At 44.0% G+C, this 26,805-nt stretch overlaps 1 protein-coding gene across 2 annotated transcripts in view; it reads left to right on the forward strand.

Moving 5' to 3' along the window:
- TPCN1 (two pore segment channel 1) overlaps nucleotides 1–26,805 on the forward strand; it is a 47,614-nt gene that overhangs the window by 18,359 nt on the left and 2,450 nt on the right. Inside the window, exons 2-26 of one of the 2 annotated variants that reach the window (XR_011905413.1) lie at nucleotides 4,090–4,214; nucleotides 6,223–6,399; nucleotides 8,017–8,130; nucleotides 10,605–10,735; nucleotides 11,341–11,429; nucleotides 12,098–12,132; nucleotides 12,732–12,790; nucleotides 13,531–13,630; nucleotides 14,597–14,713; nucleotides 15,544–15,668; nucleotides 16,323–16,371; nucleotides 16,571–16,634; nucleotides 17,493–17,537; nucleotides 18,197–18,253; nucleotides 18,343–18,396; nucleotides 18,914–18,986; nucleotides 19,186–19,293; nucleotides 20,527–20,598; nucleotides 21,364–21,453; nucleotides 22,035–22,150; nucleotides 22,855–22,901; nucleotides 23,460–23,528; nucleotides 23,953–24,037; nucleotides 25,276–25,473; nucleotides 26,590–26,670. Coding sequence is in view for 1 of the 2 variants with exons in the window: in XM_072350917.1 (XP_072207018.1) it covers nucleotides 4,090–4,214; nucleotides 6,223–6,399; nucleotides 8,017–8,130; nucleotides 10,605–10,735; nucleotides 11,341–11,429; nucleotides 12,098–12,132; nucleotides 12,732–12,790; nucleotides 13,531–13,630; nucleotides 14,597–14,713; nucleotides 15,544–15,668; nucleotides 16,323–16,371; nucleotides 16,571–16,634; nucleotides 17,493–17,537; nucleotides 18,197–18,253; nucleotides 18,343–18,396; nucleotides 18,914–18,986; nucleotides 19,186–19,293; nucleotides 20,527–20,598; nucleotides 21,364–21,453; nucleotides 22,035–22,150; nucleotides 22,855–22,901; nucleotides 23,460–23,528; nucleotides 23,953–24,037; nucleotides 25,337–25,473; nucleotides 26,590–26,670 (2,219 nt within the window). In the remaining variant the exon portion in view is untranslated. The remainder of the gene's footprint in view (nucleotides 1–4,089; nucleotides 4,215–6,222; nucleotides 6,400–8,016; nucleotides 8,131–10,604; nucleotides 10,736–11,340; nucleotides 11,430–12,097; nucleotides 12,133–12,731; nucleotides 12,791–13,530; nucleotides 13,631–14,596; nucleotides 14,714–15,543; nucleotides 15,669–16,322; nucleotides 16,372–16,570; nucleotides 16,635–17,492; nucleotides 17,538–18,196; nucleotides 18,254–18,342; nucleotides 18,397–18,913; nucleotides 18,987–19,185; nucleotides 19,294–20,526; nucleotides 20,599–21,363; nucleotides 21,454–22,034; nucleotides 22,151–22,854; nucleotides 22,902–23,459; nucleotides 23,529–23,952; nucleotides 24,038–25,275; nucleotides 25,474–26,589; nucleotides 26,671–26,805) is intronic. The other variant, XM_072350917.1, reaches the window with a different exon arrangement.

The raw sequence follows: 26,805 nt of genomic DNA on the forward strand, positions 1-26,805 counted from the left end.
GGGAAGCACTTCAACTGAAGTCTGAGCCACCTTCCTCAAAGGGGAGGGGAGAATGCATGTAGTTATGCAGAGAGCAGAGGAAAATGCTTCTCCATTAGTGAGAATTGACTTTGGAAGGGGGGAGCCCTGGCTCTGCCTTACCTCCTGCTCCCCAGCTCCCACCATACAGCACTCCTGTGCCACAGTTGCCATGCATTGGCGAGAGTGGCCTGCTACCTACCTCCGGGACTGTGGGAGCACCGTGGAGAGATCCTCCTATTTCAGTGAGCTCAGTACTAATGGTAAAGCTGCTGGGGATGTTCTGCAGCACGGAGCAGAGGTTGTATTAGTCTGTGTCATTGTTATCATGGGAGCAGCTGAGGAAATTAGCTAGCTGGAGGGCTGCCAAGCAAACAGTCAGAGATGCTCTTCAAATTTATTATTGTTTTTCATATTTGTTACACAGATGATGTTCTTGCCTCAGGGGTGCTAGAGCAGCCTTCTGGTACCTGATGGGGGAAGGAACTGATCCTCAAAGTGTGGCTCTGCACTGAAGCGCTTTGCCAATACACTGTTTATTCTCTGTCCCTACAAAATGCTGCTGGTATAGACAGGAGGAGGATGTCTTGGCTTCTAGAGTGTTTGTTGTTGTTTGTTTGTTTGTTTCTGGCTTCTATCTCTGATAACTGTTTCATATTCACAAACTTGATCTCGCTGGGACATCTCTTCTGTGTCTTCTGTGTAGTAAATATATCCTCATTGTTTTTATTTATTTGTTTTTTCTTGTGGCACAGCTTTTCCATGAGTTAGTCCTTTATAAAGCATTATTTGAAGACTGGAGGTAACTTGGTACCTTTTGGTATGTGCAGGATGCTGGTGTTTCGTTCAGTACTGCACAACGTTGTAGATTTGCACATGGTATGCTCTGATGTCCTTAAACACTTGAACAGGTTCCTGTGACATGGTGGCATGGTTGGTAGCCTGGTTTATATGTCCCTTTTCCAAGGATGAGCTAGTGTAGCCAAGGCATTGATTCCATGCCATCTCAGTACCTTCTGAATTGCAGGAGATGGCTGGATGCTCGCCAGGTACTCACTGATCAAAGGAGCTATGCAGGGGTCTGGGCTCTACTCCTGCAGCTCTACCACGCAGCCCATGCTGTTTGGAACAGGGAGTGCAGGAGCTGTGGTGTCATGCTGCAGAGCTGCTCAAGTAGTGCTACAGCTGGCACAGACAATTTTCAGTTTGGCATGATAGAAATAGGCCGTGCTTGGCACCTGTCACCCAGCAAAGTGTGTGGACGTTGGGCAGCAGTGGGCTACACTGAAACATGCAGACTTGGCGTGGTGCTTTAGAGAATGGAGAAAGCAAAGAAGAGGAGCAGGCTTAATGCTGCAGGAGTCTCAGCAATCTGCATAGTCTGGAAAGCTTTCACAGCTCAGGTAAGTGTTACCTTGTGTGTGATGGGGTTTTCTAACCTCACAGGGGCAAGCAGTGCTATTCCTCTTGATGTGCGCAGAGTCTTGGATGCAGACTCTTGTAACTCCTGAGAGTTTTGTAGAAAACCTGAATCCCCCAGTTTAGCGAGGGTTATTTGATCATAGAAAAGAGGTGCAGCAAATCCTCAACATACCTTCATAAGAGAGGAAAATAATCTTTCTGTCACTTTTCCCTACTTCCCTAACACAGAGAAAAAACTACTTTATTACAGCTTCTGTGCTTTTAAAAGGGGGAAATCAGCACTTTTTGCATTATCAACATATTTTAGATGTCCCTCTTTGGCAACACAAGGCTATGGAGGATGAAAGTGCTTAAGGGTGAGACCCGTGTGGTCTGGGAGCTGTCAGGGCTGCAAGGACCTGAGTGCAGGGGCAGCCCTGCACATGGCCCTAGAGCTGCAAAATAATTGTTCCTGTCCCAGAAGAAGAAACAAAGAGATGCTATCTTTTTGCAAGATACATGATGACTGTAACATTTTTGGTTTTGTTTTCATGTGTCTTAATAACACTGAGGTTGTAGAATGCAACACGGGCAAGTATTGTGGTGTTTCCATGTGTCCTACTTAGCTTTCCCCTGGGAAGGGCATTCTGTGTGTCCATGCTTGGGACTTGCTTTTTTGCAATTCAATTGTATATTTAAAATGGAATTTTTATTTTTTGAAATCTTGTACAAATGTTTATTTAATAAAGTATTGCTTTATAATGCTTTAATGCATCCCTTAAACAATTTAAATAAGTCTCAGATCAGCAAAATCTGGTTTTTGTCCTTTTTTTTTTTTCCCCTTTCATTGGAAGGATATCAGTACTCAAAGATGCATTGTTCAGTGACTGTGGAAAGCTCTGCCAAAATGGCACATTCTCCTGTAAATACTGTGCTACTGCTGTTAGTGTACTGTACAGCCTCTGCTCTTAAACTGGTTTCTCATGTTATCTGTAGTCCTGTTCTCCCTTCTTCCCCAGTCCTCTTGCTGTTAAATGCAAAAAACAGTGTTTCTCTTGTAAGGTCATGTTTACTTAGTAAGTTGGACATCCTCAGAGACTTCTGTTAGCTTATTTATAGTTTGGCTGTTGGTTGTATTTTGTGAACGTGACAGCACAGATCTTGTGAAGGGCAGGTACTGCCTGGACAACTTAGTGGACTTTTGTGGTATAACTGTCCGTGGACAAGGGATGTGGTACTGGTGTCATCTGTTTGGACTTCATTAAGGTCTTTGACATGGTCCCTCTCTATTATCCTTCTCTCCAAATGGGAAACATAGATTTCACGGGTGGACTCTGATGGATGAGGAACTGGTTGTGAGACCATACCCAGGGAGTAGAGGTCATAGTGATAATGGCTCAATGTCCAGATGGAGATCTGTGATGAGTGATGTCCCTCAGGGGGTCAGTCAGTACTGGGACCAGTGCTCTTCCATGTCTCCATCAGTGACATTGATGGTGGCACTGAGTGCACCCTCAGCAGTTTGCAGACGACACCAAGCTGTATGGTACAGTCCACACACCCAAGGGATGGGAGCTTCAGCAAATCCACATGAAAGGTTTTGCACCGGCATCATGGAAATCCACACTAGCAGTACATGCTGGGGGATGAAAGGATGGAGCACAGCCCTGCCAAAAAGGACCTGGGGGTACAGGTGGATTGCAGCTGGACATGAGCCACCACTGTGCCCTCACAGCCTAGAAAACCAACCATATCCTGGGCTGCATCCAAAGCAGTGTGGCCAACAGGATGAGGGAGGGGATTTGCCCCTCTGCTCTGCGAGGCCTCATCTGGAGTGCTGCATCCAGATGGGAAACGTGTTGCTGTGTGCGCCCATGGTTCAAATCCCCTTACCCCAGGGACAGCAGGAACGGTCAGTGCAGGAGAGATGTGGAGCTGTTGGAGCACAGCCAGAGAGGGGCCACTAAAATGCTCCAAGGGATGGAACACCTCCACGGACAGGCTGGGAGAGCTGGGGCTGTACAGCCTGGAGAAGAGAAGGTTCCAGGGGGACTTGAGAGCAGCCTTCAGTATCTAAAGAGGCTGCAAGAAAGAAGAGGACAGACTCTACAGCAGGGTTTGTTGAGATGGGAAAAATGGAAATAGTTTCAAAGTAAAAGAGAGTAGGTTTAGATTGGATATAAGGAAAGTCTTTTACAGTGAAAGTGATGAGGCGCTGGCACAGGCTACCCGGAGGGGTGGTAGATGCTCCGCCCCTGCAGACAGATAGCTCTGGACAGAGCTCTGAGCACTGATGGAGCTGTGGTTGTCCCTGTGCATTGCAGAGGTGTTGGCCAAGGAAGGGGCCTTTAAACATCACTTCCAACTCAAGCAATTCTATATTCTCCTGTGCCAGGAGACCCACTTACTGCGTTAAATGGGATTCTGTCTTTTCTGTTGATTTTCTAGGGGCATTCTGATGTCAGTGCTGAGTCCCAGTGTGTCTTTTGAAAGATCCTGTTGGAATGGTCCATTACTCTGTGTACAAACTGCCAGTTTTCTTGGGTTCTCTGTCACATCTTTATGCTTTTATCTTGTCCTACCGCCTGGCTACGTGGTATTCTCCCTGATCGATCTCTACTCATTTAATTGCAAACCAATTTTTCTCTTTTTCTCTTTGTACTGCTACAGATGGAGGTAGCTATGACGTTATTAATGAAGCATCCAGCTCTGCTCCAGGGGACTGCTGTGCACAGCAGAGCTCTGCCCAACGCAACTGGGAAATGAACTACCAAGAGGCAGCAATCTACCTCCAGGTGAGCCCTGATGCTTGGTGTGTGGTGCAAAAATGGTTTTCTGATGTTATGATAGTTCTTGATTATAAGAATGGCTTCAGTCTCCAGGGTTTTTTGTTGTTGTTGTTGTTCTTGTTGTTGTTTTTTGTTTGTTTGTTTGCTTTTGTTTTTTAATTTAGAAAGGAGTCTGCTTAAAGAATGGGAATATGCTAGAGTGTACCTCAGAGGGTTTGTCAAGACATTTGGGGGACCACTGAAAATGGTGGTCCTGGCTCCCTGGCCGTCCTTCCTCCCTGATCCTCTTTGTTCTCTTTTAAAGAGAGTTGCATTGCAACTTTAGGTACTTTGGACTTGATTGGCTTTGTTGCGTAAATTGCTGCAGTGTGTCTGATGTTTGTTCCTCCAAGCTCCTACCCTGCAGAACTGAGGACTATCATTCCCCTGACACATTATGACCAGGCATGCTAGGACCTTGGTAATGCTTCAGCTTAGTTGTATGCTGGAGCAGCAAAGGCAATAGAATGGTAACCCCAGCCTCTCCTAGGCTAACTCATGATTACTGGAGATGCTCTGCAAAGCTTCACTAAGTTGTTGCAGTGTCTGATGTTAATGTACACAGCAGGCTTGGTCCTTCAGATGCAGATTAGTTTTGCTCCTGCCTTGACCAATGGCCATAATTACAGTGCCCTTGAAATGGAGTAGAGGTAACTTTAAAAGTATGCAGATTGTTTATGTGAACCAGTAGCTGCAGGCAAACATCTTGTCTAAATAGGAGGCCTTTACTGTCCAGCCACATTTATAATTCTTTGGCTACCAAGAGGCAGAATTTAGACTGTTTTTTCATTCTGCAAATGTGTTTTTTCAGGCATGAATAAGAATGTCCTGCTGATCTAAGCTTGCTCTCCCTTGGAGTGGGGGGCTTACATTGGATGGAGCTTGCTGCTGCTTTTGTCCTGCCCACAGTCTGGCTCCCTGACCTGGCAGTGTTTTTTGTTGTTGTTTTTTTTTTTGCTTTTACTCAGAATGTGAGCTTGCCTGTGTGATGGCAAAATAAGAAGCACTTCAGACCGTCTCCTGATTGATTGAATCTAGAATGCCTCCTCTGTCCTGTTTCCCGGTCTTATTATCCATTTGCGATCACAATTATTCTGTTGCAATGGTAGTTGTTTAATATCCTTACAGAAATTGCTTACCTGGAAATATATTTAAATAAATATATACATGAATATCACATCTGGGGAAAAGTGATCTCTTAGGACAGTTTCCTATAAGTGACAGAAGCCCTCTGTCTTGGACCATTGGCTCAAGAAAAAAGCTGCTGGATGGTTCTATGTGAAAACTGCTCTAAATTCTCAGCAAACTAAGCTTTTTTCGTAGGAGTGAAAATAGTGATGATGCAGATATTTAAAATCAGCTGTAGGCAATTTGTTCAGGTGGAGTATTTGACCCCTTAATATTAAGATTTCTTGTTAAGAGAGAGTGACAAATCAGCATAGATACATGTTACTTTTTCATGGAGTTTGTTTCCTTTCTTATAATCCTTTACTGCCTGTTCTGAAGCATGTTTTCACACAAGCATCCTACAAGGCCAAGATAAGGAGCAGAGCAACTGTCAGCCATGTGCTCTAGAGTTTATCTATGTGTTTTTGTGTTCTGTCCTGGAGAAGTTTAATGAAAGAAAGCTGCAGACATGTGCAAATGGTTGCAAGTAAATGACGTGCAGTGTTTGTGTTGGGATGCAGACTGAAGTTTGCCTGCCTTTATAAAGCTTTGTGCAGCCGCTCTTGTTTTTGAAAAGACTCGAGAGTTCCCAAAATGGAGGTTTGTGGATTTTAATGAGTTTCATTGCTGAAATGTGCTCATGAGTGGAGTGAGATGCCCCATGCATCTTCAGTATTCTTTAGTAAGCAGAGGAATGTCAGGCTGTAAAGTGGGAATACTCTGGGAACTATGTAAAGTTAGGTGGAAAGCTCTGGTATAGTACTGAATCACTAATGCTGCTCTCTTCATTTTATCCCTACTGCCATAGGAAGGAGAAAACAATGATAAATTCTTCACTCACCCCAAAAATACCAAAGCACTTGCTGCCTACCTCTTTGCACACAATCACCTTTTCTACCTAATGGAGCTGAGTGCCGCTCTGCTTCTCCTGTTGCTGTCTCTCTGTGAGGCACCAGCTGTTCCTATGCTCCGTCTTGGCATCTTTGTAAGTACTTTGGGGACATAATGTAGAATTCTGCTTGTTATGCAGGGATGGGTAAGAGTAAAAAAGTTTAAAAGGAGAGGAAGAAGGTAGCAGTAGCAAGAGAACCATCTGTCTTGTTCTCTAAAATGGTTGACAGCAGATATGCCAGCCAACAAAACATGCTATTTTTTTCTTTTTTTCATCTGAGGTGCATAAACCAACTTTGAAAGTTACACTTTTCTAGTTACCAAGTTTGTGCAGATCTTAACTCCTATAGCTGTGTAGAAGCATGTTTGGGTGGTGGGGTTTTTTGTTTGTTTTTTGTTGTTGTTGTTTTTGTTTTTCTTGAGAAAGCTCAGGAATGTCTGTGTGCTTTGATAGGGTGGCTTAATGAAATATAACTGGGGCAAGTCTTGCATCTGGACAAGAGAAACCCCACGTACCAGTATAGGTTGGAGACTGACCTGTTGGAGAGCAGCATAGGGAATAGGGGCCCGGGGGTCCTGGTAGACAGCAGAATGACTGTGAGCCAGTGCCGTGTCCTTTGTGTGGCCAAGAAGACTGATGGCATCCTGGGGTGTAATTGGAAGGGCTGTGGTTAGTAGGCCAAGAGTGGTTCTCTTCCCGTCTCCTGCCCTGGTGAGACTGCATCTGAAATATTGTGTGCAGTTCTGGGCCCCACAGTTCAGGAAGGACAGGGAACTGCTTGAGAGAGTCCAGTACAAAGCCACAGAGACGATAAAAGGGAGTGGAGCATTTCCCTGATGAGGAAAGGCTGAGGAAGCTGGATCTCTTTAGCACTGAGAAAAAGAGACTGAGGAGTGACTTCATTAATGTTGTCAGCATGTAAAGAGTGAGTGTCAGGAGGATGGAGCCAGGTTCTTCTCAGTGATATCCAGTGACATGACAAGGAGCAATGGGTACATAGGCCTAGAACGCACTGGTTCTCAGCATGGGACAAGTCGCTAAACCTTCTCATGTCCTCTCCTCCTGCAGTTGTCAGAACTCTTTTTAACACGTGTTTAACTTAAAGCTTTACATCTAACCCTCAAAAAAAAAACAACAGTTTTCAAGAAGGAATGGACAAGCTGGGGTGTATAGTATTGGTCCACAACTGCTTCATAAGGTACCACTGTCAGGCACAGTGCTAGGAGCTGTTGATCCTAGAGGGAGAATTTACATCTGCTTTTGGAGCTGCTAGTGGCACCATGAGTATGTATCAAGATGAAAAAGAATTTGATAGCCTTTGAATCTAAAAGTTCCTTAAAATGAGTCAGAGCTGCATAACTGCATTTGAATTTTAAGCTATGATTAAAGTGGAAGTTGTAAAATGTACCACAAAGACTGAAATTTCTTACAAGTCTCAACAGAGAAGGGGTCCTTCCCTGTGGCAAGATGCTCCCGTGTTTTTCCTGAGCTTGATCAGGACACTGTGGTTATTTGCAACCTATTTCAAGAGAAAACTCTTCTCTGTGTAAATCACCTCTGCAGTTCTGCTTTGTGCACTTCAGCTAAAAACTTGTAGTCCCAAGCTGCCAAACTCACATGCTTCTTGGAGAAAGAAGGGGCGGAAGCATGGCCTCTGTGCTTGTGTTAGTAATCAGAAGCACTGGTTTATGCTTTGCTGTATTCTAACAGGTCCATGCAACCCTGGAGCTGTTTGCATTAATGGTGATAGTCTTTGAGCTCTCAATGAAGATGAGATGGCTGGGCTTCCACACGTTCATTAGACACAAGAGGACTATGGTGAAGGTAAGTTCATGGGACTATAAAAATATAGGGGGTAGAAGGGACCTCTGGAGATTATCTAGTGCAGTTTTTTCTAAAGCAGATTCCCTGCAGCAGGTGGCACAGGGAAGTGTCACAGGAACGTGTCCAGGTAGATTTGAATATCTCCAGAGAAGGAGACTCCACAAACTTTTTTTGTAGCTTGTTCCGCTGCTCTGTCATCCTCAAAGTAAATTTTTTTTCTCATGTTCAGATGGAATCATAGAATCCTTAGCAGTTGGAAGGGACCTTTAAAAGTCACCTAGTCCAACACCTCTGCAATGAACATGAATATCTACAGCTTGATCAGGTTGCTCAGAGCCTGGCACAGCTTGGCCTTGAATGTCTCCAGGGATGGGGCTTCCACCACATCTTTGGGCAGCCTTTGCTGGGCAGCCTCACCACCCTTGCTGTAAAAGACATTTCCTTATATCCAATCTAAATTTACCCTCTTACTTTGAAACCGTTTTCCCTTGTTCTGTCACCTCAGACCCTGCTAAAGAGTCTGTCCACTTCTTTCCTGCAGCTCCCCTTTAGATACTGGAGGTCTCTCTCAGATCTCCCTGGAGTCTTCTCCAGGTTTGAGGTTCTCACAGCCCCAGCTCTCTCAGCCTGTCCTCGTGGGACAGATGTGATCCATCCCTTGGAGCATTTTAGTGGCCCTTCTCTGGCTGTGCTCCAACAGCTCCATGTCTCTCCTGCACCGAGCACTCGCCATCTGGTTGTAGCACTCTAGTTGAGGTCTCCCAGTGCAGAGCAGAGGGGCAAGTCCCCTCCCTCCCCCTGCTGGCCATGCTGCTTTGGATGCAGCCCAGGATATGGTCTGCTTTCTAGGCTGTGAGGGCACAGTGGTGGCTCATGTTGTCGTGATTTTTATAATTTTTGCTATTGGTATTCCAAATCATGACATCTTGTGGAGCACAGAGAAGAACTACATGTCCCAGAGGGCCTCACGGTCAGAGTGTGAAACATGTCACAGAAGTGATGCTGGCTCACTCTCTCACTGCCTGGTAGCAGGTGTAGGCGTGCTTTCAAGCCATGGTGCCTTCAATTTCAAAGCAGGCTTCTCGGTCTTTGGAAATCTCTCTCTCTCTCTCTCTTATTTTACTTGATTTATTAGCCTCAGTTTCAATTAGATTGTACTCTATTGTGTTATCTTGTATTCTAATATCATAGTTAGTAAAATAAGTTTTCCTCCTTAGATCGTTGCTGCTTCTCTGTTTGTTTCCTTGACCCCAGCTCCCATCTCCCTACCCCTTTCCCTTTTTCTCCTTCCCATTTTGTTGGGGGCCGGGGGGCCCACGGGCCTACTGCCCCCCTGTCACGGACATAGATTGATCTAGATAACTCCATGACACATGTCCAGCTGCCATCCACCAGTACCCCCAGGTCCTTTTCGGTAGGGCTATGCTCAATCCTTTCATCTTCCAGCTTGTATTGGTAGTGGGAATTGCTTCAGTCTGCATGCATATCTCACACTTGGCTTTGCTGAACCTCACAAGGTTCTCCTGGGGTCATGTCTCAGCCTGTCTAGGTCATAATGATGAAACTTCCTGTGTTAGAGTTTGTGCCCATTACCCGTTATCCTGTTGCAGGACACCACCAAAAAAGGCCTAGCCCCATTCTCTTGACTCTCTCCCTGTAGATATTAATAATTATTTATAAGATCCCCTCTCAGCCTTATCTTCTTCAGGCTGAACAGTCCCGGGTCTCGCAGTCTTTACTCATAAGGCAGATGCCACAGGTCCCTCATCATCTTTGTGGCCTCCACTGGGCTCTCTCCAGCAGTACCCTGTCTGCTTCAAACTGGGAACCCAGAACTGAACACAGTGCTCCAGATGTGGCCTCACCATGGCAGAGCAGAGGGGGAGGAGAACCTCCCTTGCCCTGTGAACCATGCTCTGTGCAGTGTATCTCAGGATACTATTGGTCTTCTTGGCCATAAGGATGCACTGTTGGCTCATGGCTAACCTGTTGGCCACCAGGACACCCAGATCTTTCTCTGCAGAGCACCCTTCCAGCAGGTCAACCCCTAACCTATTCTGTTGCATATGATTATTTCTCCCTAGGTGTAAGAGCCCTACACTTGCCCTTGTTGAACCTCATCTTCCTCTCCCCCCGTATCTCAGCCTGTCCAGGTCTTGTTGAATGGCAGTACAACCTTCTGGTGAGTCAGTCACTTCTCCCAGCTTTGCATCATCAGCAAAGCTGCTGACAGCCATCTGATTGTCAGTGTTTCTCCATCAGCATCCTTGGGGACCAAAGAACCACAGTAACTGTTGCCCTTTACTGTAGAAGTGCAGCTTAAAGATGCGTCTCAGCTGCCAAATGATTAATGTGAAGTTTCTTGGAGACTCTTCCCGCTTTGCAGCTGCCTGAAGAAATGGGTGATCAGTGAGAGCTTTGTCTTTCCTAAGGAATACTGGAGCTGTGCCTCACATTAAACCCCTTTTTTGCAGACTTGTGTGCTGTTTGTACAGTTTATAGAAGCCATTGTGGTGTTGGTGCGCCAAACCTCACATGTCCGCATAACGAGAGCTCTGCGCTGCATCTTCTTGGTGGACTGCCGCTACTGTGGTGCAGTCAGGAGGTGAGTGGTCAGATCACTGGGTTTTCTGTTCTCATGCCTATGGCAAGGGTGGAGGATGCAGGTCCAGCATGCTGGTCCTGCAGGCACCTCAGGGAAAAGAAGTATCTTTCATAAGCACTTCAGTTCTCAGCAATCTTGTGTAATTGAGATTGTTTACTTGTTGTCTTGTCTATGTAGGGAAATACTGTAGGTAGTAACTTTGGCTATAGTTGCAGACACAAGCTTTTGTGTACTGTTCTCATCAGCATAAGCTACCTCAAAGACCACCATGTGATTGGCTATGCATTGCCTCTGGCTCCTATATTTGCCTTTTAAGCTGCTCAGTGCATTACAAAGGTAGTGTCTTGAGTCTGGAGAAAGAAAGCTGACAGAGTAATTCTCATCACTTGAAGTACCTGAGCTGATTGCAAAGGGAAGATAAGTAGCTTGCAGTCAGTTTACCTTGCTCTCTACCTTTAATACTTGGAGAAGGTGTGGGAGGAAGGTCATTCTCAAGTGTACTTTGTTGTTGTTTGTTTTTTGTTGTTTTTTTTTTTTTTGTCCACTTATCACATAGAAGATAAAATATGCAAGTTTTAGTTTATTAATGTTTTCTCCGTTTTCAGAAACCTGCGTCAGATCTTCCAGTCCCTCCCACCATTTATTGACATTCTTCTCCTCCTGCTTTTCTTCATGGTGATCTTTGCCATTCTGGGTGAGTTTTATTTACGGAAGTATGTATTTCTGATGCTCTGTCAACTTCAATAAATTTAGTCTAAACTTCCATGAAGGCATGTCTGTAGCATACCTGTTATAGTCCTATCTTCAAAATGCCTGTTTTCCCAAAAGATTGGTGAAATGTCACTGAGATGTATTAACAAAAAGTATGGAGAAGACCTTCCAGGTATTTGAGGAACATGGGCCTGGCAAAGAGAAGAGTCAGGACCCTGAAATTCAGGAGGGCAAATTTGCAGCTCTTAAAGAAACTGTGAGATCACCTGGAAAACTGTCCTTAGAAACATAGGAATGGAATGGAGATGGCAGCTCTTTATGGACACCTTCCTGAGACCGCAAGAGCTCTCCATCCACCCACTTAGGAAACCAGGCAGGAGAGGCATTCAAGGCCAGGCTTGATGGGTTCCTGGGCTGTGTGATCTAGTGGATGGCAGCCCTCTTCGCATGGCATGGGGTTTGGAACTTGGTGGTCTTTGAGGTTCCTTCCCCAAGCCATTCTATGATATTCTCCACTTCATGATGCAAAAGAATGGCTTTCTGGTTCTTGGTGTGACTTTGTTCTTTGTGAACAGAGATCCCATGATTTTGCTTGAAACTAAACAGACTCTGTGTTTCTTCTCTCTCCTCTTCTTCCTTCTGTTTCTGTAGGTTTTTACTTGTTTTCTCCGAACCACTCGGATCCAGTGAGTGTCACTGATTCTTTGAACGGGAGCTGAAGAGCCATCTTGTCTAGTTTAAGAATCAAGTATTACTGTGTAGATGTGGCTGGGAGGCCAGATGTTAGCTGTTGCAGAAGTGCAGAGGGTGTGTCTGACAAGGCAGTTGGCAGTTTTACCCAGGGTTAACGCCTGCTGGGAAGGAAAACAGTACATGGAACTTCCTCAGAGTCCCAGAGGGAGCTTTCATGTAATTTGTTCCTTGTTCTTGGTGTCTTAATTCAGTCAAATAAGCCACTTGCTCCTGTCCTCAGGGAAGGGGGGTATCTATCACTTTTCCAGGCAGTGACTGTCAAAGTCCAGCAGCCACTAGTTGCTGATGTGCTATAAGTCTGTAACTTACTGGTGATTACTGCAAAATGTGTAGATGAGCTTTTAATTAAGCCTCCGCATACCACCTTTCAGGGGCCTTTAAAAATGACCAGTGCTGAAGTACCCTCCTACTAGGAGGCATGAGGGAACTGTAGAAGTGCCTGTATTGACATGTTGGTTTTCTAGTTTCTTTTTGAATGAAATGTCACTATGAAATTTTGCTTGCATTATATCATGAGTGTTTTTTCTTTTAGTACTTCAATACCTTAGAGAACAGCCTCGTGAATCTCTTTGTCCTTTTGACCACTTCAAAGTAAGTTTGGAGCTGGAAAAGCATGTCTTTCCCTTTATCCCAAAATAAATCCTAGCAGAGTCGAGACTTTATTTGCAGAAATGCTGTCTGCAAATATAACCACTTCCCTCCGCACGAGAGAGATTTTCCTAGGTTAGCCTGCATGGGGAGGACTGGTATTTTGTTTAAGGGTGCTGTGACCTCAAATACAGAGTTATCTCTAGGCCACTCAGGCCAGTTCATCATTGTGAGGGCAACAAGGGCAAGATTAGACCTGGGTCGAAGGAGGGAAAGTTGCTGTTTGTACTCCTTTGTTAGATAACAGTTTATTGTTGTGAAGTAACTTTTTATTCCTCTGCTTCAGTTCCCCTATCTAGTAAAAAAGGGGATAACAACAGTGAGTAAATATTGACCTGCAATTAGGGAGAGCTCTGAGGACTAGAAAATTAGCAAAAGGCAATAAATCTTAGGTTGTCATTCTGTAGTTCTCCTTATACCAGGGCTATATTGCTGTCATTGATATGTGTTAAAATCCTTAGCCATGCTACAAATCCACTTTGTTTTTTCAGGATGTGCAGGAAACTTGATCTTTCTTTTTCTTTTTACTGTGCCTCCATATTCTTGCTGCTTGTTGCTAGTGCTGTAAGCAACTGTGATTTGCAAAGAAGTGCAAGTTCATGAATGTGGGTGCACACACAAGGTGTTACCTATGTAGTGGGAAGTGTAGGATTTGAGTGCTTCAGCCTGTCTTTTGGATACAGTTTCCCTGATGTGATGATGCCGTCTTATGCTCGGAACCCTTGGTCATGTGTCTTCTTCATAGTGTATCTCTCCATCGAATTGTACTTCATTATGAACTTGGTGAGTACCCTGTTAAAGCATTTGACTTCTCTCTGCCCTAATTTGGAGTTCATTGCCCAACAGTCTTCCCTGTTCCCAGAAGTGCTCTAAAATAATCTGAGACTCTTTGGCAGAATAATTCTAGAAATGGTAATTTATCTACTGATAGAAGCCTACTAATATTTGACCATAAGGAAATGAACTAAATCACAGAAAACAGAATGATACTGAGTATCTTTCAACTTTCCTCACATTAATATCATGCTTGGAGTGACATACTCAGTTATACAAAACATATTGTCCTTCCCTGTCTTAATTATTCATTGTAAAATAGCATTTTATTATTTGGACTTTCCTGAAATCCCTTGTAAATCGGTTGGAAAGGGGTGGAATTGCTACAGATGGCAGGATTTGAAGAGTGCTGACATATGGAGTGTGACAGTGGCTGTTATACTTTCTCTGTTTCTTGCACCATCCAGGGCAGGGCCAAAACCAGCTCAGGTGAGGATGCAGGCAGTGAAAAAGGGGTTTTCTAAGTTGTTGAGGAATTCTGCAACCCAAGTGATATGATTTTGATGCCTGGAAGAGGCTTAGATTTCACTACTGCCATACTAGATGGAGGGTTAGTTTTGACATATATACCAAAGCTCCCATATAAGGGATGAGTCCAGACAGCAGCCCTCAAAACCCACTTTCCGGGAAGATTTTCAGCATTTTAGCAAACCTTTTCATATTGCTTTCTGTTAGAATACATGAGGTGTAGCCTTAGCTATGGAAAACAATAGTGAATAGATAAGAGACCAGGCTCTCTTTGGCTTTATGATCAGTGAGACCTCACTAACTCTGTTCTGCTTCAGCCAGCATAGCACTTTATAAGATTCCTCTTGCAGGCAGTCTCTCTCTAGACTGGATGTTCCTGCCTGTTTGAGGAGCTCCTGACTCAAATGGTTGCAAATAATGATCAAACCTCTCATCTTCTCTCTGCAGCTTCTTGCTGTTGTGTTTGACACTTTTAATGATATTGAGAAGAGGAAGTTTAAGTCTTTGCTGCTGCACAAGCGCACAGCCATACAGCATGCCTACCGCTTGCTCATCTCCAAACAGGTACAGCGTACTGCAGAGGAGCTGAGAGCAGCTTGTGGTGTGGCAGGTGGGGAGGTCAGCCTCTGCAGAAAAGTAATTTGAACATCAGCCCCCATGCAAGGCAATGGAAGTACCTCAATAAAATGAGAGAAGCTTGTCCTGGAGTGCAGGTGGTCATTGAATACTTCCTGTTTCCATGTGGGTTACTTGAGGACTTGTCTGTTGAGCACCAGAGCTTACAGGAGGAGTGTGTTATACTTGTGAAGGTACAGTCCAGCTGCTAGCTACTGCATGAATAGATGGTGTGAAGACAGTACTAATTCACCTGCAAACAATTCTTTAGGGGGACAGAGTTCTTTAGGAGAGAGTTGGTTTCTTGTTTAACTTACAGAGTGGGAAAAGAGGTAGGGCTCAAGAATAACTATATTTCCTCCAGTAAATTCATTCATATTTAAGTCATGTTGATTGTACTAAGGATTTCTGAAGAAGAGCTTATAGTCTGAAAAAGGTGGTAGTAATAGGGGACCTGTTAGGACATCTGATTTCCCAAGAAGAGTGTTTGAGCTCTGCTTGGGATATCTGGTTGAACAGCTCTTAAAGGGTGGGTACAACAGAGAACAGCTCTTCATGAGCTGGAAGAGCCAACTGCCAGGAGAGCTTTCTGTGTTCTGGGATAAACTCAGCAGCTTAAAAAAAGCTTCTGGTACTTTGGGGGTCAGTTGTCATAGCATCTTGTGGTCATTTAGAAACCCTGCTTAAACAAATCCAGAGCGATAGTTCAATGTGGTAGTTGGTATGTGTTTCTGTCTGATGTCCCTACCCATGACATTCCTTTTTTTCTTTTTCCCTAGAGGCCATCTGGGATTTCCTTCAGGCATTTTGAAGGGCTGTTGCGGTTTTACAAGCCTCAGATGTGCACCCGGGAGCGATATCTCACTTTTAAAGCACTGAATCAAAGCAATACTCCTTTACTCAGGTTGGATGGTCTTAGTGTAGCACCCAGAGCTGTGTGCCTTAATGTGCCATGAAGAAGTGTTGAAAATGGCATAAGGAGAAAGGCTGAATTCTTAGATGTTGACACCTAGTGATGGCACTAAAAGCCTGAGAATTTCAGCATCCTAGCTTTCCAACATCTAAAAGCTGTTCACAGGTCTCACACAGAGCACCTTAAATAAGCACTTATGTTGTAGTTTCTTTGATTTTGTGTCTCTTTTCACTTCTTGTTACATTGAAAATAACATTTTCAAAAGTGCTTGAAAAGGGTTATACAAGTAGTTAAGACAGTCCAAGATTTCTTTATGGAGAGCAGTACAATCTCTGTCCCTTTGAGCTTGCTTTCCAAGCCTGAGGTCTTTCCTCAGTGGTAGAGTTCCAGAGTTTAGCTATCAGTTTCCTCTGTGGGCTTTAGATCTTACAGAAGAAGGTAGCCTTGCATGCTCTTCTGAGTATTGCCAGCCAGTAACCTCTGGACAGATGAGGAAGAGGTCAGTGCTGAGTTATTAGAACTGCAGCCACAGCTGATAAGGAGTGTACAGTTTCCAGGGACTCTCTACTGAGAGAGCCTGACAAGGATGATTAAGGTTTTAATCAACTCCAACGCTCTGATCAGATGTTTCTTTCTATTTTGCAGTCTAAAGGATTTTTACAATTTCTATGAAGTTGTTGGCTTAAAATGGAAGGTAGGTGCATATTGGGTAGAGAATAGTGGAAATGTGTGGGGAAAGGATCACAAAAGAAGCCAGTGATTAAAGAGAAGGTGGGAAAGAAGCAAAAACAGTTTAAAAGCAGATGGTAGGGATAAGGTGGGTCTCCATCACTGCGTGTGTTCCAGGTGGATATAACATTGAGTTATTTTGATCATGGCTCTTGTGCATCCAGGCAAAACGAAATCGTGAGCACTGGTTTGATGACCTTCCACGGACAGCATTCCTTATTTTTAAAGGTAACAAGCTATTTTTTAATGACAGCATGCGCTGAAATAAGATTAAAAAAATATATATTGTAAAAGTTAGTACAGAGTCCTCTCAAAGAGCTTCATTGTTTTATGTAGAAGATAATTCCTGGCAGTAGTGAACTAAACCCTGTGTGAGATCATGGAGGGCTGTTTTCTTTTATCAGCGGAGATGTTTTCCAGCACAGGGGATTTATGGTTACTGAGTCTAGCAGAGCTCACAGTTTTTTTTCCTCCATATCTCAGGTAGCAACTCAAAGCAGAGATTGTGGAGTGGGGCTTCTGTTTTCACAGAAGCTGCTAGGCTTCCTAGTCCCATTATGTGAATGCTGTGCTCATACAGATCAAGTGCAGCTGTGGGGAAGGAGATCGGAAATATCTGTCCATGTAATCTGCTTTGCAAGTGTGGTTTATCTTCCATGCCCGAAGTTTCCTGATTGAATGTAGCCATTCAGAAATAAGTTCTTATTTGTAATTTTGTTTTTGGTGTTGTATGCTGGAGGGAAGCAGTTAACATCTTGATTCAGATGTACAGCTGCCATAAGTGTCCTGCTTATATCAGCATTTACTCTTTCTTGACTGCATGTGTTGTTCCAAAGATGGGTTGTTCTTCATCAGTTGCTTTTACCTCTGTCCACATCACAGAATTGGTATATGGGGGTGGGGAGAAGGCATCTGTAGGTTAAGGATACGAAGTTCATTGCCACTAGAATTCCTCAGGTAATTTCAACTTGGTCCCAAAGAGTTTATAATCTACAATCTATTAATTTTTGTGCTGAGGATTGGTATGATGTGTAAGGTGTAGAAGACTGCTTAAACATTTATTTTGTCATGCTTTCCTTCCTTCAGGCATCAACATCCTTGTGAATTCACGTGTATTCCAATACACCATGTGTGAGTAGGAGCAACAGTCTGTTTCTCTGTGATGCTCCCTTGATTGCATGGGTCAGGAGTGCAGTCTGTGCTAGGCCCTTGAAAGATGCAGCATGGGGAGGGGCTGGTCTTTGGGCTGAGCTATGGTTCCTATATGAATTCTGGAGTTTGGATAGAGAGGGAGGGAATGTGTGCTTGTACCAGCCACTACTGCAGCCTGAATTTGCAGCTCTCACTGTGTTGAGTCTTCTGGAGAAGACCATTTCACCTTATTCTTGTGGATCTTACTGTGGAGGAATTGTCTTGTTGCATTTGGATACGTTGGTGGTTAGCTCTCGCAAGCCTTGAGGTTTTTATCTTGCAACTGAAGGGTGCTGGATAAGGAACTGTCTTGCCAGTTGGCCCGTTTATCCTTCAGAAGGTGCATGCATCATTGCTGCTGGAGGGATTGGTAAAAAATGGCTGAGCGTGATTCAGATCATTGGTTTGGTTTCTTTCCTTCTGGAGACAAAAGTCTGGGTAGGAGTTTTGAGACTCTTCCAAGCTACAGTTTAAGTTAATTGAATTGGAAATATTACCCCTTCCGCATGCCTTACATTGTAATCTTTTTGTTAACCTATGAAGTAGCTATCCTCTGATACAGGAGTGTTTTTGTAATGGATTTTTACTTTGTTTTTCAGATACTGTGGTGGCTGTGAATGGAATTTGGATTCTTGTTGAAACCTTCATGCTGCAAGGTAGGAAACTTAGCAGCTCTTTTCTTGGCTATGATGCTGGGTGATTGAATAAAGGGAAGGCTAGAAAAAGTTCTTCTTGTGTCTTGCAGGAGGGAATTTCTTCTCCAGGAATGTCCCATGGAGCTACATAGTCTTCCTCACAAGTAAGCTGATGCCACCCAACATGGCTGTGTCGTTTCATAATAAGCTGAGAATGTAGTGAGGAAATAGACAGCTCTGTTTCCAGAGAACGCACTCACAGGATGCTGCCAGAACAGAGGGGAAAGTAGATAGTTCCTCTTTGAGGTCTCTCTCTGTGGGCCAAGGCTAGGCTACCCACAGCATCCATATGCTAGATATTTTTCCATGGGATAAAAGGAAGTGCACAGGCAGGACTGAATTCTGGCACAATGTTCTGGCCTTATGTATGAGAGCATTTTATAGCATGTTAGCCAAGTTAACTGCTTTGTAGGCCACTGAAGAGAAATGTGTTGTTTTAGAGGGAAATTGTTGTCCTTTTCACCTCACCAAGAGTAAGGATGGCTGTTGGGTGTCTGTGAAACCAGTGTTCAGCATTCCTCTGTTCAAAAGGCTGCTCATCTCTGAAAAGTGCAAGACTTTGTATAAGCCCTCCATGTAATGCTGCTTATTTTTGTCCATGACTCTCAAATTGTTTTACAGTCTATGGTGTGGAGCTGCTCCTGAAAACCACTGGACTGGGGCCCGTTGAGTATCTGTCCTCAGGCTGGAATCTGTGAGTGTACAGTAATGTTTTGAGAGGTGATAAAAATTGCTGCATTAGAAAGACTGACTACTAACAGGAAGCAAGCACAAGCTTCTGCTCTTAGCCTTGTGCATCCTGTTAGGGTGAAGCAGCACCAAGTGCCTGCTCTCTGCTGAAGTACTAGGGACGTATCATTGCTCTTGCTTTTTGTTGTTGTTTTTGTTTCCAGCTTTGACTTCTCAGTCACCCTGTTTGCATTCCTGGGGCTTATGGCACTGGCGTTCAACATGGAGCCATTCTACTTCATTGTTGTCTTGCGACCTCTTCAGCTGCTGAGGTGAGACAGGGACACAGTGTGGGGAGCACAGAGAACAGGTGGGGAAGAAAACAGCAGTGTGTGTTTTCCATCATTTCAGCTGGGGACTGAGCTCCTAACCAGGAGAGGGCAAGGATTGCTCTGTGGGTATGTGACCATGGCAAACACAAATCATGTAGAGTAATGAGATTAGACAGTGTTATCAAAAGGAATGATAACAAAAAACTTCGGATGGGATATGAAATCCCGTGCTTTGGAGCTTAAGCTGATCTCTAATAGAGATCAAGGGATTTACCCGGGGGCAGATTACCCTATGTTTGCCTTCATGGGGTTCTTACACCTCCTCTGAATTGTCTGATGCTGTTCAGAGAAAATCTCCTCTGTCAGGGTGAAACAGTCTGAGCCAATTTAATAATTTCCATTGAATTACCTGAAATTACAGTTTTCAAAGGATACTGCTTTCTGGGGTGAAGTACAACCCTGCTCTGGCTGCATTTCACTTTAAGCGAGGCTGAGGCTTGTAGCCTCTGCTGCTCACTAAGATTTGTCTGATTAACCCTCTTGTTTTAAGGTCCATTCACCATTGTAGACCACTGGGAGAGTTGTATGTGGAAGGCATTTGAGAAGCAAAGTATTGCTTTGTTAAAGGCAAGCTAATGCAGTTTAGCTCTTCAGTGAGGATTTAGAGAACAGTTTGATGCTCCAGTGGGGGGATGGAATGTTTTCTCTGCTGCCCCCCTGCCAAAGCCTGTGTTTGTCAGCTTTGCTTCTCCATAACGGCTGATGACGTCACCAAATTTGGAATCAGCAGGCTCAGTGTGGTTTCCTTACATCAGTTTTTACTTGATCACAGAGTAAACTCAGAAAAGTTTGTGTCTGTGGAAAGGAGTATTGAGTCCTGACTCTGTGGAGGACTAGTTGAGACTCTTGTGGCTTTTTTTTTTCCTAAAAAATAAGAATAATGTAAAAATCTTTGGATCCTGCTGCATAAGAAGATGTGGGGGTCTTTCCTTGAGAGTCGTTAATCCTGAAGGCACCTACCTGGATGTGTTGCAGGCATTCAGATGAAACAGCAGAATGTTGTTTAGTAAACAGAGATCACTAGAACAAGTAGAGATCCTGTGAATTTGGTGTCAGAAAACCTTATCTCTTTGTTCACCTGGGAGGTTCAGAGAGCTGTGATATTCTTTTTAATATTCCCGCCAGCTCCAGAGAAGTAGCAGTGCATATGTAAGCTCTGGCTTCTCCTTTCAGGCTCTTTAAATTGAAGAAACGCTACAGGAATGTCCTGGACACTATGTTTGAGCTGTTTCCTAGGATGGCCAGGTACTGATTCACTCTCTTTGAATGGAGAAAGGGGGGTGAAGTTTATTGGCTAGGGCTGTGGTTCCTTTTTTTTTTTTTTTTCCTTTTTTTTTTTTCTTTTTCCTTTTTTTGGAGCAATTTGTGATGGGAAGTTCTTCCGGGACACCTCCTGCTTCTATAAGGATAAGTAAGAGCTGATGTTTAACTTTTCTACCTCGACTTTTGATTAGAGGGAGTCCCATTTGTGAGGAGTATTGGCATGAATACATTCAGTCCCAGGTGCTTCCTTGTTCTTCATACACTTCAGAGCATTACTGTGAAATTGTGTGGCAGAGCTTGGTGTTTGAGTGGGGCGTCATTGGATGTTATTGTCTTGGAGCAGATCTGGGCAGAGCATTTTATACGTAGAGAGCATTGTTCTTGGCACTGTCCCAGCATCTGAGGATGTGGAGAGGGCAGAACCAGTGTGTTGGTTTTCTAACTAAAGAAAGTTCTCTCCACGGTTTTTTTAGCAGAAAAAAATACAGACTGGGAGAAAATCTAGATTGTTCTATAATGTTTTTTAGAACACTTCTGCCTTGAGTGAGTGGAAACTCCTTGAAAAGGCCTTTTGAATGAACGCATAAACAACAGCAGAGCGATGCTGGCAAAGAGGGTGGTGTGTGGGCTTTCAGTGCTGCTTCCTATCCCTTGGGAATTCCTTCCACAGCAACCAGCTTGTGACTTTGTATTTTCCCTGCTTTAGTAACCTCTCAGTATTACAGTATTTGTGGTTTTTGCCTGCAGCTTAGGTTTAACCCTGCTGATCTTCTACTATTGCTTTGCCATCGTTGGCATGGAATTCTTTGCTGGTGTGGTCTACCCGAACTGCTGCAAGTGAGTGCTGCAAATCCATCCCTGTCTGTAGTGTGTTTGGTGCTAAGTTAGTTAGCAGTAGCGCCTCTGGCAGCTCTGTCTTTTCGGGGGAAAGGGCCAGAAGATGTGTCTAAGTGGGGCTTTGTAGCTAAGGCAATGTTCTGGGAAAATCTATGTGATGTGCTTCACTTCTCTTGGTAAGATTGGATGAAATGGCTTTTACACTGCTTTTGGGAAGGAAACATTTGACTGGTTTTAATGAGATGTGTATTGCTTCTCATGTAGATGTACTGGGAGAACTTCTTTCTGATATTGTAGCTAGGAATGCTTTTAATTTCTGCTCTAGAGCAAAGCTGAGACTTTCATTTCTGTTACACTAGGGCTGCTCTGCCACATGAGGCATCTGGGTTCTCTGGTCTCATGTTTGCTGAATGACTAGAAAGGCTCTCTGGGCTTGTGCTAAGCTCTGAGGGCTTTTTCTTAAAGAAATAAGTGTTAGCCAAGAGGTAGAAGCTGGGTGGCAGATTCCAAGTGTTTCTGTTTTTGTCACCCTAAGATACTGCAGCTCTCTTCTCATTCTTTGTCATGGTTTCTTCAACCAGCACAAGCACAGTTGCAGATTCGTACCGCTGGGTGAACCAGACAGTTGGCAACAAGACAGTTGTGGAAGAAGGTTATTACTATCTCAACAACTTCGACAACATTTTGAACAGCTTTGGTAAGGACAGTTTTTCTCTAGCAAAGATTGTTCTGTACTGCATCTGTGTTCCTGCAGAGCTGGATAGCATCACTGCAATGCTCATGTAGACCTGAGACTCTCTAAGAGTTGTCCTAGCACACCTCAGATAACATCCTTCTCTTCTGGACAATATCAGCTGAGTAATAGCCTGCTTGCTTTGCAACAAAGTCAAGACACAACTCTTAAAAGCCAGTGTTGCATATCTGTGCTGACTGGTAAGGAGACCACATTTCCAAAAATGTGTAAGGAGAGCTTCAGCTTTCTGCTTCTGCAGAGCTAGCAGTAATGCTAGTATATTTATTTAAACCCGCTGATAAAGAATAATTTGAATATGGTGGTTACTCTTAACAATTGTTCTTAATGTGTGAGCAGAGATACTTATCTCCTGGCAATTTCAGAGCTCTCTGTACTTTGTTGGGAAAGGGTCAGGTCTGTTTCTGACTCTGAAGAAATACTGATTAAGCCATGTTCTATTTCTGTGTGTCTGCTCCCTTTTGTCATCAGTGGGAAGATGACAAACTGCAGTGATGAGGGTCTGCATTCTGTATCTGGAATTGCTGGCTGTGTTGAAACTTGGTATCTTGCTTCAGTCTTCCCTGTCAAGTACCTTATTAAGAAATCATTCTAAAGTAGGTCAGGTTGGATAAAGCAATTGTCTTTATTTTTCTCTTACTTGTATGCAGTTACACTGTTTGAGTTGACAGTCGTCAATGATTGGTACATAATCATGGTAAGTAACCTTCAGCTACAAACATCACAGTCTCTTGCCGGTTGAGCTTGATCTTTCGTGCAACCACTGCTTTCTCCCCCTCGCATTTGGAGATGGGCAGGATTACTCCCAACACTGTCACTTGCTGTGGTCATGTGATTGTTCTTTTTAATCCTTGAGTGATATTTTACGTACCACCTGACATGTTTTCTTGTTAAACTTGACCAGCCCTCAGGCTAAATTTTGCAATCTGGACAAGTGAAGTCACGCTATATTCCAGTGTATCACCCTGCTGTCCAGGCTGTGTTCTCATAGTAGCAGTGGTTCATACAGCCACAGGCCTTAAGTGTTTAGCGTGTTTGCATATAGGATCATCTCATTTTGCCTTTAGAGACAGATTACCTGCAAGACCCAGTTGGGGCACTGAGCATTGTGCAGTCAGTCTCTGTGGTTAGCTATGGAGCCATGAGTATGAGACAGACAGACAATATTTATGCTGCCTTACTTCTCTTAGCAAGCAGTTAACAACTAGTTCTGCCTTCTTATGTGTACTGGTGACTTTTTTCCTTTCTTCTCTAGGAAGGGGTGACATCTGAAACCACTCACTGGAGCCGCCTCTATTTCATGATCTTCTATATTGTGACCATGGTACGTTTCTAAAGATGCTTCCTGTATCAAACTGGGGAGATGGTGAGGGAAAACAGCTTTTGCTGTGTTACAGAGGGAGCTTCCATCCCTAAATGAGCACAGCTTTGTTCCTCTGCATAATGTCTTCCAGAAGAAGGTGCAAGCCCACATCACTTACAGGAAGTCACGTTTTTAAGCCCTGACAAAGTTGGTGCTGCACAAATCTGGGCCTGAGGTAAAGACTAGGGCAGCACAGCCTTTTTCTGGCCTCTTTATGGTTGTCACTGGTTGACTTTCAGGCAGATGTGTGAATTGGGATATGTGCATCTTGAAGCACCAGGAGCTGAAGCACAGGCCAAAATGCTCAGCTTTCTGTTGTTAAATTGGACTGCAAGAATCCCCCAGCAGCAGCCTCCTGATCTCTTCTGTTCATGTTCTCTCCCAGGTGGTGATGACAATCATTGTGGCATTTATTCTGGAGGCTTTTGTCTTCCGCATGAACTACACTCGGAAGAACCAAGATTCAGAAGGTTAGAACTGAGGACTGGCTGACATTGCATCTTCTCTCTGGTGTCTTAAGTTCTTTACCAAGGGAGTGGTGAGGTGCTGGCACAGGCTACCCAGAGAGGTTTGTGGAGGTTTTCAAAGCCAAGTTGGATGGGGCCCTGGGCAGCCTGATCTAGTATTAAATAAGCAGATTGGTGGACCTGCATGTGGCAGGGGATTTGGAGCTTTGTGATTCTTGAGGTCCCTTCCAACCCAAACCATTCTGTGATTCTATGATTATGTCTGGAGGAGAGAATCAACTGACTAGTAAGGACCAGATTTTTTTTTTATTTTTATTTTTTTTAAAGCCTGAATTCCTAAGCTTATTCTTATCTTTTTGTATGGTATTTCTATCCGACCTTTCTGTTCTGCCCATCACATGCACAGCAAAGAATGCTGCCTATCTAGTCCTACCTGTCTCCCAGTTGTACTTTGACCGGTGACCATATGCTGGGTTTGGATGTACCTTTTAAGAACAGACTGTGACTGGTCTCCATCCTGTCACGCCTCTGTCAGTTGTCACTTCCTCACTGTCCTTTGTCTCCTGATCTGTGAATCTGTAGCTTCAAGGCCTGCTAATTTAGATACCATCAACATATTAATTTCTTGAAGGCCTTCCCTGCTATTCCTAGGTGATTTACACCCAGACTTTTCTATTCAAACTTTGTGTAAACTAATCTTAATTCTCTACAATTTTCTGCAGAGAATCTATACTTCAATACATTCAATGCCAGAGAATCTTCCTTGCAGGAAGATGCAGTGAAGGCTGCAGTCAGAGGAATAGCTGTGATTAGCTCATCTGATCTTTCTTAGGTGCTTAAAAGATCCAGATGTATGGCATCGTGTCATTAGAAACCAGGCATTATTAGTTAAAAAGCCATTCCTCATCCTGACCCTTCAGGTTCCCAGTTTGAAGGGTGCAGTGAAAGGCATTAGTTAACATTTATTTCTCAAGCTGTGTTGGGCAGCTGAAGGTCAAAAGGCAGCAACTAGTGCTTGATTGTTTGTTTTGCTAGTTAGCTTACAGGTAGCAAAAAGCTACAAGGCTTTAGCACATCAGGCTTCTTGGTATCTTAAAAGGTGAGACATGCTCGCTGACCCTAAACACTAATTTTCTTCATCCTTCTCTTGCTGGGGAACAAAAACATATGTGTTCCAGTCAAAAAAGTAGATGTAGACTGTGCCTGACATCCAACTTAGACCTGCTTGCTTTGCCTTCCAGGGTTATGGAAGCAGAATTCATCATGCTGGCTACTTTCTGTTTCTTTTTCTTGCCTGTTCAGAAGACAATGGCATTGTGCTGGAGAAGGAGATCTCCAAGGAGGAAGTGATTGGGATAATCGAGCTGTACAGGCGGAGTTCAGCTGTCACTGAAATTTCTCAGCTGCAGAAGATTGTTTTGCAGATGGATAAACATGGGGTAAGAGGAAACCCATCATGCAGGTTCTTGACTTGAAGGGAGGAAGGCACACCAGGCCCACAGGTACCTTTTTGCTGTCTTCCAGAGGAAATCCATGTGCATTTTTGTCATGTTTAGAGCTGAGCTGTAAAGAGGAACTGTGTGGAACTGGCACAAAGTTGTGCTGCTCTGGAAAAGTAGCAACTGAATGTCCTCTGTAGCCTTGACAAAGACTGATTACAGCCTGCAGAATTCACATAGAGCTGTCTTGGCCCAGTACTGGCTGGAAAGGGAATATTTATCTTTATCTAGAAAAGCCATTCTTATTCTCCCACCTCTCTTTCTGTGCCATCATACACTTAGGCCCAGACAGTCCTGAAGCATAATGCAACAGTGCGTTCATACTGATTCCAAACACCAGCTTTCTGTCCTCTGAATCATTTTTGTTCTGGGACAGGATGGACAATTGGAAAGATGAGATGACCTGTCTGGTTGGGTTGATTGTTAAAAGTTGACTTCTTGTTCGCACAGAATAGTGATAATAATGCTACTTAGAAACCGATTTCAAGTCAATTAACCAAAGGATGGTGTCTTCAGACTTGCAGTGGAGTACAGAACAATGGTCTGGAGTTCCTTTCGTTCTCAGTGCTGTTCAGAGAGTAGTAATTCATAACTCAGCCCTCTGCTTATATGATCTAAAACATCTAGGCCTGTGGAGTAAGTGGTATGTGCTAAGCAGATGAGACCTGAAATTCGTCTAAGCTGAAATCTTCCTTTGGAAGGTTGGGTTTGAGCCTTATTTCAGATGGTATGTTCCTCTGACAAAATTGAGTGCCCCTGTGTCCATTTGAGCTGGTGTCCTGCAGCACTTTGTAGCCTTCAGGGATCCCTGCAGTGAAATACATCTCAGCCTGGAGCAGATGCCTGCATTTAGTCAGGTGATGTGTGCTCTAAAATAGCATTGTCTCCTGGCAATGAGAAGAGCCTGGAACAGCCTAAGCGCTCCAGTGGGTGACAGATGTCTGCCTGGAGGGTCCCTGAAGGGTGCCTGAAGCTCCAGCACTGCTCCTGTGAGCTGCTCAGTGACTGATGAATGCCATCTTTGTGTTCATCTCCTCCTTTCCTGCAACTCCTTAGCAAGTGTCAATGCTGTTTCTGGGACGCAGATCGAGGACCAAGAGTGACTTGAGTATGAAGATGTATGAGGAGGAGATCCAGGTATGTGGGTGTGAGTTGGAAATACCAACAGGCCTCTGTCATTAACAGAATACTTCATGTTGCCTAGAATAACAAACTGATGTTTTTAAATGCAAGAGGCATTCTCCCTCTGAGATGCAGGCAGCTCTGTGAAAG

Source organism: Excalfactoria chinensis, chromosome 16 (assembly GCF_039878825.1).
Source record: "Excalfactoria chinensis isolate bCotChi1 chromosome 16, bCotChi1.hap2, whole genome shotgun sequence".
NCBI lineage: Eukaryota > Metazoa > Chordata > Aves > Galliformes > Phasianidae > Excalfactoria > Excalfactoria chinensis.